This window comes from Mixophyes fleayi, chromosome 1 (genome assembly GCF_038048845.1).
Source record: "Mixophyes fleayi isolate aMixFle1 chromosome 1, aMixFle1.hap1, whole genome shotgun sequence".
In the NCBI taxonomy this organism is placed as follows: domain Eukaryota; kingdom Metazoa; phylum Chordata; class Amphibia; order Anura; family Limnodynastidae; genus Mixophyes; species Mixophyes fleayi.
The window spans coordinates 149,609,902-149,628,972 of NC_134402.1; the positions used below are offsets into that span (position 1 = coordinate 149,609,902).

Genomic DNA, 19,071 nt, shown 5'->3' on the forward strand with positions numbered 1-19,071 from the left:
GTGAGGACTGCGCTCTGGCGACAGCTCCTCACTAGAAATGCCCACTGAAATACCTGCAGATCCATCGCTGTCTATCCCCACTCCATTAGAGTGTATTCTGTAGGTAGGACCGCATACAGCGCAGTCACTCCTTCAATGGGGGACCGGCAGTCTGTGCGGCCGCGACCCCCAGGGCGGCCTGATCCACTTCTCTGGTAGTGGCTGGTTCCCCGAACCTCCAGAGAGGCAGGTGACCCTTTTCCTGGGGGTCCGCTCCATAACAGGGGGGGCAGCAGTAAAGTGCTGTGAGCACTCTCCCTGTCAGCATCGGCAGCGTTCACCAAGTGACCGCTGCCAGTTAAAAAATAAATGCAGGCTGCTAAACTATGGAAAAAAATAAATTAAAAAAAAATTAAAAAAATTCTAGCTAGCTAAACAAAACTTGCCCGACTCCGTTGGAAACTAAAAAAATAACTGAAGAGGTCTCCTGGAGAGGGGGCATAGAGGGGTGGGAGCAGGCCAGATAAGTCTTTTTAGTGCCTAGACTCCACAGCACCCTCTATACCCTATGGTCTGCAGTGTCCCCCAACTGGTTGTGCTACCAAAATTACACTTTTCTCTGTATAGTGCATCTTGACACTGAGGAACTGAATGTTTTGTGATGGCATAAGATTACTTTTAATCTTGTTCACAATCCAGCCATGCTGAATCAGAAGCTGTATTGCTTAGACAGTCTTGCGACCACACCAGTTTCTGAACTCCCCACCACAAGAATGTGATCCAGATAAGGCCATATCTTGACTCCTTTTTGCCCTTAGTTCTACTATAAAAGAGTAACTAGCATCTTGGTAACAATTTTTTTTTCTAATTTTGTACCCAATTCTTACAATAATCAGTACCCAATTGTCTTTTATGGAAAGGAACAATACACAGATAAGCCACAACATTAAAAAAAATCACCTGCCTATATTCTGTAGGCCTCCTCGTGCTGCCAAAACAGCTCTGAACCTGTTGAGGCATGGACTCCACAAGACCACTGAAGGTGTCCTGTTGTATCTGGCACCAGGACGTTGGCAGTACCACTACCATCAGAGACTACCGTTGCCATAAAGGGGTGTACTTGTTCTGCAACAATCAGTGTTTAGGTAGATGGTACGTGTCAAAATAACATCCACATGAATGCCAGAACCCAAGGTTTCCAAGCAGAACATTGCCCAGAGCATCACACTGCCTCCGCCGGCTTGCCTTCTTCCCATACTGCATCCAGGTGCCATCTTCCGCCAAGTAAATGACGCACACACACCCGGTCGTCCACATGTTAGAGAAAACATGGTTCATCAGATCAGGCCACCTTCTTCCATTGCTCCATGGTCCAGTTCTAGTGCTCATGTGCCCATTATCGGCGCTATCAGTGGTGGACAGGGGTCAGGATGGGCACTCTGACCGGACTGCGGCTACGCAGCAAGCTGTGAAGCACTGTGTGTTTTGATACCTTTCTACCTGCCACAACAAGTTCTGGCCACGCTAAAATGCAATGTGGCGTACAAACTTACATTGCTCTTCTGTTTTTTTTTCCCCAGAGTCTACTATGAAAAGGTTAGATTTTTTTTTAAAAGAACACTTTAAAAGCCCCTCTTTGTTAGGTCCTGGGGGACTAAAGCTAAATAACAGATTGCATGGAATGAATGTTCACTGAAATATGCCAGCACTCTGATCAAAAAATGAATGTTAGTCACCAAATGCTGCAAATAGACCTGTAACATTTATCATCCTTCAAAACATAAATGGCTTTTTTTTAGTGGGTTGGGAATACGTTTAATTAAGTAGTATTGCTTTTTTCACCATGATTACTTTGCCCAGTGTTGTTTCCAAAATACCAAAGGCTCATCCAATTAATAGTTTTGCAACTTCTACAACATGGAACCAAATCCTTCACGTTAACGCATTTTTGGTTTACTTCAGAAAGCTCTCTTGTGCAACACTTTAAGCCTTTGTTGTCAACAATGGAGTGAAATTACGTAAATAATAACTGGTCAAAAGGAAAACTGTTGGTATTTTGTAATCTAGAAGACAGAATGTCAGGCGCCACACATTTCTTAAGACTATTTAAATAAGCATTCGACAGAAGATTTAACTCTTATTGAGCAACAATTGCTTGCAGTCTCTCTCATAAAACATTCATTTTCATTTATACACGCAGGTCTCATTATTCCAGTACCATGGTAATAGCAATAGTGCAAATGTTCACACTAAAATATATAATATATATATATATATATATATATATATATATATATATATATATATATATATATATATATATATATATATATATATATATATATATATATACACACACATACACACACACACACACACATTTTCACAATTTTCTATGTACTAAATTAAACAATTAAAAACAGAGAGTGACCTAAATAAACTCTAGTACAAGCATTTGTCTTCAGTAGTCACAAATGATTTAAATCCACTTGTGTACAATTAATAGGTTTCAATTGATTGAAAAACAAACAAACCGGTCTGTAAAAAATCCCACGATTGGGTAGTACCTTTCTAAACAAAATCTTCATGAAGATCAAAGAACATTAAATGAAAATACCAGAAAATAAAAAGTCATTGAAAAAGCACCATTCATGGAAGGATTAAAAAAAAATAAAATAATATACAATATATATCTATATAAATATTAAAATACCTTCAGGTATTTCTGTACCACTGTCCCGTTGAAAATTGTCCAAGTACTCACAGATCTGATAGAGTCAATTTGATGTTGTCTGAGATTTTAGTTTTAAGATGGCCATGTTTAATCCTCCCTTCCCCATAACATTTGCATTGACATATGATTCACACGCGGGGGAGGCATTTATGGTTTTCACATTGAATTGCACTATTTAGAACGCGACGGAAAGTTAAAACGGCCGTGGCTTCTTCGTAAACGCAACGCACATCTTTTTTTTTTTACTTTAACCGCAGCGTTTAAAAATAAATAAATTAGGAGATCAAATAAATCGGCCCCAAAATGTTACGTTTTCAGTTTAATGGTCTGTACTCTTTGGGATAACCACCCAAGAGTAGAACGCTGAAATCATGCACTCTAGTAGTTCTCCTTGGATAACAGCATTCAAAGCAGGAATAGAGAACAGCACATAACAGTCTACCCTTCTGCTCTCACCCAAGAAAAATCACTGAATTGCTGTAATAGGGTATTCGTTCTCAAATGAATATCCATTCATGCACTGCACATAGCAAATATCTAACAATGATCAGTTTCTAACTGCATGATTGTTATGTTATAATTTATACAGGTTTCAGATTTCCTGGTAAAACCTGGACTGGTTAACACAGATCCACTTGTGTAATACCTGGGACGTATAAATATCCGAGGCTTGCTGCATATGCCACTGAAGTGCAATCTGGATTTTTCTTAATTATTAAATCTATAACTTATTCTACTGTGAGCTTCATCTTCCAGTGTTGCAGTGCAGGTTATGGGATCATTGCAGATTCATATGGTAGTGCAACTGGATCCTTCTTCACTACACACAAAGCTGGGATTTAGGAATTGTGAACCTTCTGCAGAAAGTGGGTGTGCTTGCCCAATAAACTTACTTTGACTATAAAACTATAGACCGTATACATCGTATTAAACCTATGCATTTCTGTGTACCATAACTTTATTCAGCAAGTTCTATCACAACTCCCTGTTATAAACTTATTTTGCACTGCATAATGGCTGAGGGGATTCTGTATCTAGGTGTGTTTTGCAGTCACTTAAGTTTTACACCATGTTGGATTTTAAAGGACCACTAAATCCCAAAAGAGCAATTTACAGATATAAACCACAAAGTTACATAGAAAATGTAATTACATCCCCCACTCCTTACAGACAGCTGAAGCTCCTCTTGCATCTTTATGACAGTCTTAATGTGATCAGATACAACATACAAATTAAAAGGCTTAGACTGCAGACACTTTAGTGGCTGCGATTGCCCCAGCGCATGAATCAACTTATACCAGTAGTGCATTTTTACAGAGCAAGTTTACAAAAGGAGTCCGCAAATCTCTTCCTGCTTAGCGAAAAATGCCAAAAACCAACAACAAAAAAAACACCTCTCCCCCTACATGGCAGGGTGAGGAGTGAGTGAGAAAGATGATGGTGACCATATTTAGGCAGGTAAAACCTTTCAGTTGTTTCACGTTATTCAGCTAATTAATACACAGCCATTGATACATATTCATATCAAATAGATGTTTACCAACGGTGATGAGGTATCTGCTGAAAAGCAAGGGTCCCAGAACATTGCTGTTATGCTAATTGGGGGGAGCGCTAAATGTATTCATATGGTGGACAACTGCTTTAAAGTAGCAGGCTCTACTTTAAGATTACATTGTAAATAGTTTTACCAATAGCACAACAAATTTGGTCAAGGAAGACCTGCCAAATAAATTGTGATAAAACAAATGGTTGGTGTATTTTCTTAACTACAAATGGAAAAGAACCAAGTAAACACAAAACGGCATACCTACAAAGAGTAAAAACAATGTACAATGAAAATCAGTGCTCACCAAGCACACTATTTAGGGAACAGCAAACATTAATGTGAAAATACAGTACATGGGCAAAAGTATGTGAACCCGCCTTTTAATAAGTGTGTTTGGTCAGTTCAGCTACGCCCATGTTACAAGGTGCATGAAACCAAGCATACAGTCATGCAATCTCCATAGTCAAACATTATTAGTACTGGGTCGTACTAAAGAGAATACGGACTTTCAACATGGCAGTCATAGGATGCCACCTTTCCAACAAGTCAGTTAAACTTAAGTACTGCTAGATCTGCCCTGGTCCACCAAGTCCTGTTATTTTGAATTAGAAAAGTCTAGGAACAATAGCTCAGGTCACACAAGCTCGCAGAACAGGACTGCAGAGTGCTGAAGTGCGCAAAAATAGTCTCTCCTCATTTGCAACACTCACTACAGAGTTCCAAACTGCCTCTGAAAGAAATGTCAGCACAACACCTTTTGTTGAATGCTTCATACATTGGGTTTCCATGGCTGAGCAGCTGTACACAAGCCTCAGATCATCATACGTAATGACAAACATCAACCTGAGGGGTGTAAAGCACATCTGCCATTGGACTCTGGAGCAGTGGAAATGCACTCTGGAGTGACAAATCACGCTTCACCATCTGGCAGTCTGACGGACGGATCTGGGGTTTGGCAAATGTCAGGGGAACGTTTCCTACCGAAAATTGTCAATTGTAAAGTTTGGTGGGGAGGAAAAGGTCTGGGGCTGTAGTTCATGGTTTGGCCTGGGAAATCTTAACGCGATCGCATACAAGAACATTCTAGAGAATTGTGAGCTTGCAACTTTGTGGAAACAGATTTGGAGTGACCCGTTCCTGTTTCAGCATGACAATTCCCCTGTGCACAAAGCGAGTTCCATAAAAATGGTTTCCATTGTGTGATGTGGAAGAACTTGACTGGCACGAACAAAGCCCTAGTCTCTAACCCATCGAAAATCTTTGGGATGAATTGGAACTGCGACAATGAGACAGGCCTTCTTGCCTGACAGCAGTGCACGACCTCAACAATGGCTCTTGCAGCTGAATGGAAGCAAACCCAGTCGTCATGTTCCAAAACCTAGTATGAAGTTTTCTCAGTAGAGTGAAAGCTGTTACAGCAGTAAAGGGAGGAACAACTCCATAATAATGCCAATGGTTTAGGAATAATGTTCAACAAGCACATACGGATGTGATGTTCAGATGTCCATACACTTTTGGTCTTGCAGTGTAGCAAAAAATAACGAACTATTATATGATCTTTTATATGTTAAAATAAAAAATATAACCGCTCTATTGTTTGAAACACATACACATTACCCATCCAAACTTTACTTCCAGAAAACACAATCTCTGCTAATACTTCACTTAATATGGCTACACTGCATATCCAAACATGACACTATGTCTATGTATATTTCTGTTTACACCTGCCTGACTCCCATACCACCAGTATCAGTGCGATCCTGTAGAGGTCTACCAAATGCCCATTAATCCCTTGCAGTCAATTTAAATCCCAGCGAGTATATGCATAGATTGTGACTGTGTTGAAAAGAAGATGAGTGTGTGCTTGTGCTTTATTTACGCTATGAAGTATTACCATTTCAACACCTTTATGAGAGGGGAGTGGGGGGGGGTTGAAGGAAGAGAAAAGCCTGTATATAAAATGTGTGAGTGGGTACTGGCTAGAAATCAGACAAAAACATTTACATTTTGTTGGTGTCACGTTGACTTTTTATGGCCCAGCCTTAATTTACTTTGTTAGTATAGAATAAATCAAAAGTAGGCAATTAACAATCAAAGACATGTGGATATATAATAAACATTTACAGTAACAATATAGTATTTGGTTAATTTTTGTTATTTTTTTTTTAGAGGTACAAAATAGGTAACTATAAAGCTTTCAAATAAAGTATCTACCATAAAAAGAAGAGGAAAGTATTAGGCATATAGATAAACACCACCTTTCATCAACAGTAAATGGAAGCAAGATCTAGAAGACATTTCTGCTGACATATCATGCTCCTCATGGTACCAACAGCTTCATCAAAGAACAAAGTCATCATCTGTTGCCCAAATAGTTGGGAAAAATGCAAAACTTAATTACCTTGAGCATCAGCTTGGACATGCTCCTCAATTTTTCTGCTGTATAGTACTGTCTGTGTAATAATGGGTGATTGGCCATTTTTCTTAAGTGCATCATAACATTGCATAGTTCAGAATTTTTTTCTACAATAAAGCAGAATTAAGACTTTACCGCCATAAATCTTAAAAACAAAAAAACACACATCAAAACATGTTGGTGAATATCTTTTTTTTTTTACCTGTTCCCTCAATTGATCTCTTTAGCTTATTCATTAGATCTCCGTACAACTGCTGCTGTTTCTTGGTCATTGGACAATACTTGATGTGATCTTGTTTAGGGGGCAGCTGCTTGAGAACCTGTGAGAAAGTTAAAACATAATAGGACTATTTCATCTGAAAAAAAGACCACCACACACAATTTGGGCTTTTCCCCATTATTACAGCTTTTACTATAAGGGTCTGGGCTACTACAAGCCCATACAAATGTTTGAAGCTTTAAAAATAAATTATACCACCACAGCACATGTAAAATATTTCTAATGATTTACTATTCTTAAATATACTGTACATATTATTCTGAAGTCATAATTGCCCAACATGGAAACTCATGGCAAGCGAATTTCAATAACATGTGTTATTTATATATTACCTCACTTTTTACTCTTCTGAGAATGAATGGTTTCATTATCAGTTTGGCATGAGCGATGCTCTCCTTTTCAAAAGTGCTTTGCTCATCAGTAGATTTCTAAAAGAATGGATCAAAAAAAGGTGATCAGATATTGTTCTAATACCTATACTGCCATCTTCAGGCTTAAAGAGCAAATTACATAAAACTGGCATCCAGAAGTAAAACTTGTAAAATGATAATGACAAAAGTCTGCCTTTGTATTATATGAATGTAGCTTTTCTTATGTTCTGCCATAAGCCATCTCTGTCCAACACCTAATTAAAACATTCAGACTCCATGGCAGCCATAAATATGGGCAGCTTCCCTTTCCAGGTTAGGCAAAGACTGGTAACAAAAAAAACAAAAAAAAAAAAACATGTCCCAGATGGCACATCCTCCTCTTCTCTGGTGTCTAGAACAGGGGGTGTTTTTTTTGTCCCAGGTACGTACCAGGCAGGGCCGGATTAACCTGAGGTCTAACTGGGCTACAGCCCAGGGGCCTCGGGCATCCAGGGGGCCCTTGACAGTGCTCAGCGGCATTATTGATCGGTCAGGGGCGCCCCCGACCCGATCAATGCTGCTGAGCCTGTCACTGTAGTCAGCGCTCAGTAATCACCCTACAGAGGAGATCTTGTCAGTCTCACTCTCACGAGATCTCCTCAGTAAGGAGCTTACAGCGCGCCGCGGAAGGACTACAGTGACAGGACAACAGATAGAGGTAATCACTTGGGGTGGTGGGCGGCTCTCACAGGGGAATGGAGGCCCCCTTAGCCCAGGGGCCTCCATTCCTTTAATCCGGCCCTGGCACCAGGCAATGCTACAAGCTGTGGAATGGGGCTGGTTACCAGGGTACATCAGACTACCCTTCCGGAGCTGTTCTACTGCCATACATTTTGAATTTGGTGCCGGTTCCTGTATGCCGGCGCTCTGCCCATATTCATGCAGCATATTTAAGTTCATAGGGCTTAAGCATAGAGGAACAAGCTGTGTGCCTGCAACACAAAGCTGCTTCTGATGTTCCTCACAGGGGGAAACATTTTAAGTCTGAATTTGCTAGAAGCAGTTTACAAAAGGAGCCCAAGTCAGATCCCAAACAGCCGAAGAGCACCCGCAGTTGGTAAGCCCTTAAGTACAGGGGTGCGCTGTATCATATTTATTTTTTAGTTCGTTTTGGATTCTCTTCGGTTTTGTTGTAGAGCCAGGAGAGAGAGAAAGGAAAGCAAGATATAGAGTATGTGTAGTTGTGTAAAGTCTCTAATGAAAGGAGCTGCAATAATGTTTTGTGCAGTATATTGTTCACAACCAAGGAGGTAACAAGCAATCACCAGAACAGTATAAAAATCTCCTAGCTTGGATGAAAGACACATTTGATACTAAAGAAGATCTATGTGCCCTGCAAGGGTTAAAAAGACAAAGTAAAGATTTGGAAGACGTGTATGCAAGCAGACGGATTCCTTAGCAGATATGGAGGACTCCTCTAGTAATGAGTCTGGGGGGGGGGGGGGGGGGGGGAAGTTACCCAGCATGTTTAATCGAGAAAGTAGAACATTTATTGAAGCATATTTATAGATCTATTGTTATGGATCAAGGGCAACAATCAACAGAAATCTAAAGATCTATTTTGAAGGAATGGACAGAAGTGGATAGGAGGCAATCTAACTAAGTTAGGCTGGACCGCATGCATCCCTTTGATGAGGAGGTTAAGAAGTGGGGTGTTGCCCCTAAAGTAGACACCTCAATAGCAAATGTGTCATCCAAAACTATGATTGATATTGAGGAGTGGGATCCTCTTAGAGATCCCATGGATAGGAAGATGGAAAGTTATTTAAGAAGTTGATTGTTTCTAATGGAATTGCTCTGAAGCCTGGAGTGGCTATGGTGTCAGTGGTGAGAGCACTTCAATTATGGAGTAAGACATACAGATGGTCAAGAAAAAGCCAGTAGACAGCACACGTTGCATTGTGAATATGCCGACAGGCATATCATTCCTGCATGAACTATCACTGGATACCATCGATTTCTCAGCAAGGGCAGGGGCCTCAACAGGAGTGTCCAGAAGAGCCCTCTGGTCAGTACCCTTTGGCAGCAGACATTTAAAAAAAAATAGCCTGACCAATCTCCCAATTGCAGGATCGCTGCTTTTTGGCGATAAGTTGGAGGTCCTCTGGGTCTAGGTTTATCAAAAAGACATAAGTTCTAGGTACCCTTCTTCGGCTCATCAGCACTTCAGGTATGTGAGAAGTTAAAAAAGTCGGGCAGACAATACAGCAGACAGAATATGACAATTAATGCTAAATAATCCTTTCGGGTTTTCAAGAATAAGGAAGGGAGAGCAAATCAGTGAACTCGGCAATGACTTTTTAAGATCAGCCTTCGGTGTCTACCAGTAGGGGACAAATATTATGTGGACATGTGGACCCAACACTTATCACAGAAAAGGTGAATCAAGATGCAGGAAGTCAACTGCAGAGATGTGAAACCCAATAAACAAAGGACTGTGATCGATAGGTATGGTCTCATCCACTATAGGTATAATCCTGTGGGTAAGATGGCATAATTGAGATCTCCAGTTGGAACGTGCAAAGAAATGTAATTACAAAAGGGCCTCCATGAACCAGACCATAACCCTATCAGAATCTAGAAGACAGTCACTCAAATGGTGGCCAAGTCCAAAGTTAAGGACCAAGGAATGTCACTACTTAAGAGTGGATAATTCTAATGACAGATCCCAGTTCCACAGGTTGGGGAGCTCACCTTCAAGGACAAGTAATGCAAGCCAAATGGTAAAATCAGTAGGGACAGACGCTCTAAAGCAGAGGTGTCCAAAAAAACTTGAGTCCTCAAAGGCTACTAACAGCTCATGTTTTCAGGATTTCTGTCTCTTATTTTTGTTACTGGTCTCTACCCAACCTGAAAAGGGAAGTTACCCATAGATATGAATGATATGCAATCTCTTGAGGAAAATGAACAGTAAATAACCTGTTCTTTTTATAATGTAGCACATATATGTTGTAGATGTAAGACAATATGCACATATGCTACCATAAAATACAGTTAGAGACCAGATCCACAAATTTCCCAAAATCTGGTGACTGGCTCATCTACAATAGCTCCCCTACTCTAAGTGATCCTTCTTAAGGCATTTCGGACATTTTTCTTTAACTTTAGCTATTAGTTTGATATGATTGGTTCTATGTAATCTTATTTCCCCACAGTGGCCCTGTGGCTGTTGGGAGTTCTGTCTCTGTTATTCCTTCCCTTACCCCCCGAAAACAATTCACTATTTAATTAGAGTTGGTCTGTATGTACTTTACAATAACCGCTGCCAGTTATCTGTGAGCAGTACTATTTTCTTGCATTGTATACACAATCTGTGTTCTCTTTGTAGCTTCAGGTTGACTAACATCTAAAATGCCTATATTTGTGGTTACTGGTAGTTGTATTGTGTTTTTGAACATCATTTTTGAAAATATAAATACATTTCTTAAAAAAAAAAAAAAAAACAGCACAAGATATTTAGATCAATCTTAAACAAAGCAATCTGCATATATACAATGTGTAGGATTAGGAAACAGAGGTGCATGCTCAGTAATGTCAGGTTATATTTCCAAACTCAGCCTATCTTCACCCGTCTCTTATTTGAGTTGGATTTTAAAAAACTAAAAAATATATACATTTGCTAGATGTTCGTAAATTGATGGGTCTCTTCATCATAACTCTAACAAAGTGTTAACAAATTGAACAAAATGAATGTTCAATAAAAAGAGAGCAGGTTATTCCACTAGATGGCGATGTTTTCCCACCTAATGAATACAGCTATATCATGACAACAACTAATCACAGATTAACGTGGTGTTTGGCTGGATCATCATGTCATTCTGGCACTGTATTTTCAGAATACTAATGTCTTAGTGGGTGTATTTGCAAAGGGAATTACAGAAATTGGCACAATTTAATGCAATACGAAAATATTATGCACCCAAAAATCCCAGGTAATTAAGCAGTTTTAAACCGGTAGCTAGGCATGTCCTGTACAGCTATATAAAGTGGATTAAGAAGGTTGTAGCAATCAAGTGGTTAAAAAGTTAAGGCAGAATCAAGTAATCTAGGGGCCTGATTCATAAAGGATCTTAAATGAAGAGTATCTTATTTCAGTCTCCTGGACAAAACCATGTTACAATGCAAGGGGTGGCAAATTAGTATTCTGTTTTGCACATAAATTAAATACTGACTCTTTTTTCATGTAGCACACAAATACTTGATAGTTTATTTGTACACTGAAATTTAAAGTTGATATCTGTGTGCTACATGAAAAAACAGTCAGTATTTAACTTATGTGCAAAACAGAAAACTAGTTTTCACCCCTTCCACTGTAACATTGTTTTGTCCAGGCGACTTAAGATACTTCTTCATTTAAGATCCTTAATGAATCAGGTCCCTAGTCTTAAGGTAGGAGCAAAGTTGTCTTTCTACTACATTGAATTGTTTAGCTATATAAAGACAGAATGACTGACATTACCGCTTTGGAAGAGAACATTCTCTTGATCTCGCTTGTACTGCTGCTGAACATGTGTGGCATGACAAAGTTCAAGAGGGACATCAGTTCCAACAGATTATTCTGGACTGGGGTTCCGGTCAGTAGCAGGCGATTCTTGGCCTGTGCACAAAATTAAATAACACTGATAATAAATATCCAAGCCTGATAAATGTTAGAGTTGAAAACCCCAAAACATTTTCACAACTTGCTTGTAGCTTTTATTGTTTGATAGCTATAGGAGAAGAAAAAAGCCCAAACATACCTGCTTACCCAAATGATGAGCAGTGCATTCATTACAGTTTTGAAAAAACGTGAGCTATTTGCCAAGTAACATAAATATTCTCCATTCTTCGTCACTGGCGAGTAGGTGGCACTTATATATTGCCATTTATGGATTACTTCAGAACAAGCAATATAGCAATCCTGTAAAAGGTGTTTCTCCAGTTCAATTGAGAATGACAGGACAAATTAAGTAATTCTGCACTGTGAGCTTCACATGCCAGTAGTGGTCACTAGGGCAGGTGGCCAACTCTTAAAAATATTTAGACCATTTTGTAAAAAATATATTGATAGCCAACATTTTTATTGATAAATTATATTATTCTAAAATGTATCAAAAAATAAAAAATAGTATTTGGACTCTTAACCCCATTCAGATCCGAAGGCATTGGAGTGGTGAAAACTATGTGAAATTTGACATATTTTCACAATTTAAACAAAACCAAAGTCTTTTTTCTTTTTAAACTAAACGTGCAACCATTAATGCAATTATATTTCATTATAAAGATATTTTCTTTAAAAGCCATTACTAACCCCTAAGCATGCATATACAATGTTACAGGAGTGCTAATGTTTGTATGAAATAGTTTACAAGAGCTTCAAGTTAAGGCAGCTTCTTGACACTGATTTATTATAGAACAGAACACTCAAAAGACTTCAGTGTGCAAGACCTTTGACAGTGCAAATTATTGCAGATCTGAACATTCACTATGCTTTCAAGTTCAGATTTGTTCCCCTAAAGAATTTATTTAACCCAAAGGAATGGTCTTGCATGTTTAGCCAAGTGATCGTAACGGCTACGAAAGCACTGAAAAATTATCTCCCTATATATTACATGTTTGGTGAGACTTACATTTAAGGTCATAAGGTGCTGATAGCGAATGGCACTCATATTTTTGAGCATGTGGCCTTCATCAAATACAGCATAATTTAACTTCACACGTCTGAACAAACTGCGATCGTCGGCACTGCTAATTGCACAATTGTATCTGCAAAAAAATCAAGTTTTGCATTTTATAGAAAAGCACTTGAATGGAAAGTCATGTAAAGAAGATGCTTTAATTGAGTTAACGATTTGTTGATTCAGAAGTAATGTGCTAAAAAAGGATAAGTCTTTTTAAACAGTGTTATTTTAATTATTTAATTGAAATGCCAAATATTAACTGTGGGGGTAAATATGTTGCTATGTCCCAAGTTCACCACAGGGGGTCGTCAGTCTCCGTACTCCATTTACGAGACACCTGTAGATACTTACGTTGTGACAATTACATAAAATTCTACAACTTTATTAAGGATGTCATAGCGCAAGTGCTTTCTTTCTTCTTGAGAACCTGCAAGTAGGAAAAAAAAATAAAATCAAAGTACATTAAAGTTCAAAAATCAAATACACTTTGAATAACTTATTCAAACAAATTTATGTTTACCATAGTATAATAAGACGTTCATATCTGGACACCACTGATTGAACTCTCGTATCCAGTTATCTGTGAAATAAAGGCAAAAATATTATACGATAGAGCATAGTAATATTAACAAATAAAAACATTTGGAGATTTTCTTTTAACTAAATAAGTTTGAGATAGAATTGTGAAGCCTGAATGAGTTACTTTAATAAAATTTCAAATTGATCGTAACCTTAGACCAAACAATAACTTGGACACATTGTCGCTCCTGCCAAGCTGGGTGTATGCCGGTTTCTTTACAGTAAAATACAGAAATTTGTTCTGCACATGCACACACAAAAAAAAATGTCTGTCTACCGATCTGACACTTTGTGCCTCCATGCATTTGGGAGAGGGGTGGGAAGGGCGTGCAAAAGCAGTCTAAGTACAATAAGTGTTTTTACATAATTACGAGCCACGGCAAAACTGCACTGAGACGCAGATACACCTGTAAGTGGCAGTATCACGTGCGGGTCCCCGAGGGCTGGTGCAAATGCACCTCAATGAGGATGGTCACCTGCACTAGCTAGCCGCTTCTGCCTGGCTAATTAGTCACATATGAAGCGGAGAGGTGCTTTCTTCATTGTTAGTGCCTTTACTGTATGAATTTGTGGGAGTATTTTAGAATTCATATTTTGCTACAAGAAGGAAGATTTTTACCTTAATAGTGTCTCCCCCCCAATAATAGCAAATGCGTTTTTTTGCTATCAAAACAAAATGATAAACTTCTTGTGCTTATGATCCGGTTGGATGTAAGTACATCAGATGTAAGCCTGGTACATATGCCACTGGTGCAGAGCTGGATGCATCTTGAGATGGCTCAGACTCCGAATATGGGTGTGAATATGCTAGCATTACCGGCAGTCTTTTAGGTTTTTATTTTTGCATATGTTTCCATCTCAAGCTGAGCCCCATTTTGGTTTTAACCATCTTAATTCTGCCACTATATGTGGACTTTTATAAATACTTGTGAAGATTCCAAGAGGAGTTTTAATACTGGATCAGTTTGAATTTTAAATTTTTTAAAAAAATGCTTCCCCTGTAATAAAAATATAGCTTAACTATATGAAATAATTAACCCTGTATTATACCTTAACTTTGAGAACTTGAATATACTGCTGTAACAAATAAGCCAACCGGTCACTGCATTACAGGTAGTTGTGGGGGGCACTGGCAACAAATGTCAACTCAGAAAAGTGGGGGGGGCACAACACCAGTTATATTATAGTTAGTGCATTTTAAGTGTTTGTTCTGTTTTTCTGGTAACCACCATTGTGAAACTACTGTTATGTTCCGATTAGATTAGCTACAGGTACTGGTCTTCCCTGCCCAATACAAACACATTGCAGAGGCAAGGAGGGGAGGGGGGGGGAGATACAATAGTTTCTTGCAGCGCAACAAAATACACTTGAATGGATTTGTTTAACTAAAACAACTGCCATAACTGATGCAGAATGATTGATATCTAGACGGGCAATCTCATACATGCCAACTCTCCCGGAATATCCGGGAGACTCCCGAATTCCGGGTAGGTCTCCCGGAATAGCTGGCGATTCTCCCACATCTGCCCACTTCAATAAATTAAAGCCGGCATGTATGGGCGGAGAGGGCGGGGCGTAGCGAATCACGTCATACAATAACTAGATTATATTTTACTTCATGCCTTACTAAGTGATGTATTCTAAATAACACTCAGGAAGAACTGCATCAATTAACCTTGGCAGTGCCTGAGCATAAGTTCGTGCTGACATTCTACTAAGAGAATTTCCACAGAGTTTTTCTACTAACCCAATGTTGAGGCTGGAACGACCACAAGATGTGGGCCGCTAACTCCTTTCAAGTAAAGATGAGCAAGGAATGCTATGGCTTGTACAGTTTTTCCCAAACCCTGTATAATAGAATACAAACAAAAGCAAAAAAAAAAAAAAAAAAAAAATCAATCCAGCTGAAAAGTAATATTCATTTCAGACAGGTCAATTCATGGAAATGTTGCAACTAACCCTCCAAAAAAAAACAACACATTTTAAATTTACTCACACATATGAAAGTGATAAATTGTTGTTTCATACAGATCTGTTCTTGTAGCCATTATTATTACTAAGGCTATTTGTAGGTTTAAGTCACTGACTAAGAATGTAGTACACACCACCATTTCTCAAATTCAGTCATAAGGGACAATTGACTGTGTGTTTGCCTGGCCTTCCCACAAAGTTACACGTAGGGGGGGATAAAACATACCACGGGAGAATCTGTCTTCTGTGCTCCAAATAGGAGATACAGAAAACATGTACTGTTAGCAGGCCCAGATGACCCCCCAGAGGACAAACACTTATAACAGACTTCTTTCTGCTGTAAGAACATGAAACCCCAAAGAAGTGTGAATCAATAAGAAAAGTAAATAATTAAATGCAAAGAATTATATAGAAAATAAAAATAATTCAAAATGTTTAAGAGAACCTTTCAGCTATACTTAGGGGCATAGCTGAATTCAACTGACAGCATTACTTGCCAGAATAATGCGGCCCGCGTCCTATTACCGTTAGAGCTGCAAGCAAATATCAGGGTTGAAATTACCGGTGGACAACGGTACGCGGGCCAAGTTATTCTCAAGCATAACGCCGTTGACTGAATTCCCCCACTTAATGTGTAAATATTGTCAGTTGGAATACTAATCAACACAAATGTAATCTCCTGTACACAGCAGAACTAAGGGTGATATATATATATATATATATATATATATATGGAACTATATATATATATATATATATGGAACTATATATATATATATATATATATATATATATATATATATATATATATATATATATATATGGAACTAACATTCCCTGTTTTTAAAATAGAACAGTACGTGGTATAGCATTAATTATGTCTTTGGAGAGTGCAGAGTATCCCTGTTTTCTTGTCTATACAATGTGGGCAACCCCCTCTTGCACCCCAGTCTGTACATGGTGAGTGCAGAGTATGTATGTATGTATGTATGTATGTATGTATGTATGTATGTATGTATGTATGTATGTATGTATGTATATTTATATTATTTTTTTTTTTCATTCATTCTAGATCAAAATCTAAAATAAGTAATTGATGGAAACAATACAAAGCTCACCATCTCATCTGCTAAAATCCCATTGACATTATGTTTGTGCAGCAGAGCTAGCCAATTTAGACCAATCTTCTGGTAAGGTTTGAGCACCAGGCTGTAAAAGCAAAGTCATTAATAGGAAACATGTAAAACTATACAATGTGAGAAAAGGGATGTTACACATTCCTGGCAAAACAGAAGCAATTCTCCCCTCAAAAGTGGGCTATGTTTTAGTTGGATCTTAGGTCTTCTTCAGGATCAACTGACTGAGGAACACAGGATGAATCTGGCGGTCATGTCTTTCTTTGCAACTTAAATAACTATTTAGTCACGTAATATATAAATTCCAATCAGGGATGATTAAGTAAGGACAAGCTCCAGTTAGTTAAGCCATGGTGTCCCATAACCGTGTGATGGTTAGAGCGGGTGTAATAAACAAAGTGAAAACTAGTAAACTGCCAATGCTTTGCTCACCTTCAAAACAATGAGACTGGGGCGTAGCAGGATTATGTAAAGCAGTGTTTCAAGTCAAAATAAAATAAAAAAAAAAAAAAAAAAAAGACAGTTTCAATGCAAATCCAAGAAAATATCACCAAAATGCCACTAATGGACATACCTCTGGGCCAGAATAGATGGTTGCTCCACATTCCACCCACTTTCCCCATCTTCAGTGATGTGAGTCACCTGTGTCATCAATTTCTTGGAAATCTCCTCACATTTGTTCATAAGTTTCAAGACCACCTCTCTTTCTTTGATCAATATTTTACAGTCCCAAATCAGATCTATTGAAAGATTATTCACGTTGCCTACTTTATGAAGCTGTGTTAAAAAAAAAAAAAAAAAAATTTATATATATATATACACATATATACACATACACACACACAAATTAATACTTTAAAACAGTTTGTCAGAACATTGGACATCCTTAAATTATGTTCCACGATATCAGTAAGAGAAATGGGTAAAGCAGAAACTAATCAAAATATTATGTCTCCTTTTCTATGGCACATTGATGACTGCAAGATTAATAGAAGGAAAATCCTGTGCATACCTTTTTTTTTTCTTCAACTCTGCACATTTTCTAATAAAGTTATTGTAATACAAGGCTGCTTACTCAATTTCATAACAAAAAGCATTATAATCATTTCCCCCTTTGTGGCAGTATCACTATAAAACCACCTATTTTAATCCATTCCACTCGAATCACAACCAAGGTGATGAAATGACAGTGTTACGAAGGAGAGGCTTTACCGTTTAGGAGATTAGCATGTATGGTATGTATGTATTTATGGAGTGGGCTGTATTGATCTACAAATGGTTACTGTAAGCTCTAGAGAGAATGGGCTGAGAATAATCGATTTAGAAGTCAGCTTAAACACAATAGTTTGTAACTTTAAAAATCCAGAGAAGTGCTTTGAAACCCACTGACAGCATCCAATAATTCGCCCCCAGCAGCAGGCACTGTAGTTGCATCAGGTTTTGAGCTCTGCTGTAGGGTATAAACAGGAATAGAAAATATCCTGGATTAGAATGTATTAACGCTTTCTTCCCACCGATTGTTCATTTCCCCACCTAAATGCACAAATTGAAACCCTGATGGCAGCTATTACAGGTAGATGATGGGCTAGTAATTAAATACCACCATATAATGCTTAAAGCTAAAAGATTTTTTTTTCCCTAAAAACTGCTTACATCACATTTGCTGCTGCAACAAATTCATAAGATGATTAATCTGCAACTAGCACTTTCTCTCAGGCTCTCTGTTGCACTAACTGCCACATGTTAGATTGACAGGAGACTTAAGGGATTTGCTATACACCTAATCCATACAAGTGGGGAATCTGTTTGATGTTCTTAGCTCCTTACATATTCAGTGGAACCCAGGACATAAAGTTTGAAAATTCTCAGAGAGAATTAAATAAAGCCAAGTACCTACACAAATTTTTCATATGCTTCAGTTAGGCATGAGTCGTCTATCATTATTGCAACCATGGCTTAGATTATAACAGAACAAACATCACAATAATATTATTATTACTACTAATTATTATTATTATTATTAAAAATAATAATAAAAATACTAGAAAACTAGGATGTCAATACAGAATAGTGTTTATCTATCACAGAATAAGTAGCAACAAATACTTCAAGGAAACCATACATTATAAGTAGAAATGTCTGTTACCTGAGCAAATTAGCAAAACCTGATGAAGGTTTGCACAACCAATAATCCTACTATGGGATCAAACAGTTACCATCTCAATTTCTCCTTTGGTAATCTTCTAAGCCTCCTTAGTGCCAGCAGCTGCCACCGAACATGAGAAGTAGCTGTCCTTCCTCTTTTACCATCAGTGAGGAGGGCTACACACTAACTACAAATTGATAACCACAAGAGT

At 38.2% G+C, this 19,071-nt stretch overlaps 1 protein-coding gene across 2 annotated transcripts in view; it reads right to left on the reverse strand.

Annotated features, from left to right (window-relative positions):
• The window catches only part of SMARCAD1 (SNF2 related chromatin remodeling ATPase with DExD box 1), a 78,730-nt gene that overhangs the window by 17,969 nt on the left and 41,690 nt on the right, over positions 1-19,071 (reverse strand). For both annotated transcript variants that reach the window (XM_075201690.1, XM_075201682.1), the window contains exons 10-19: positions 17,289-17,491; positions 16,697-16,787; positions 15,355-15,454; positions 13,549-13,608; positions 13,380-13,455; positions 12,978-13,113; positions 11,828-11,965; positions 7,291-7,386; positions 6,881-6,998; positions 6,664-6,785 (exon numbers count right to left, since the gene is read on the reverse strand). In XM_075201690.1, coding sequence (XP_075057791.1) covers positions 6,664-6,785; positions 6,881-6,998; positions 7,291-7,386; positions 11,828-11,965; positions 12,978-13,113; positions 13,380-13,455; positions 13,549-13,608; positions 15,355-15,454; positions 16,697-16,787; positions 17,289-17,491 — 1,140 coding nt within the window. The remainder of the gene's footprint in view (positions 1-6,663; positions 6,786-6,880; positions 6,999-7,290; positions 7,387-11,827; positions 11,966-12,977; positions 13,114-13,379; positions 13,456-13,548; positions 13,609-15,354; positions 15,455-16,696; positions 16,788-17,288; positions 17,492-19,071) is intronic.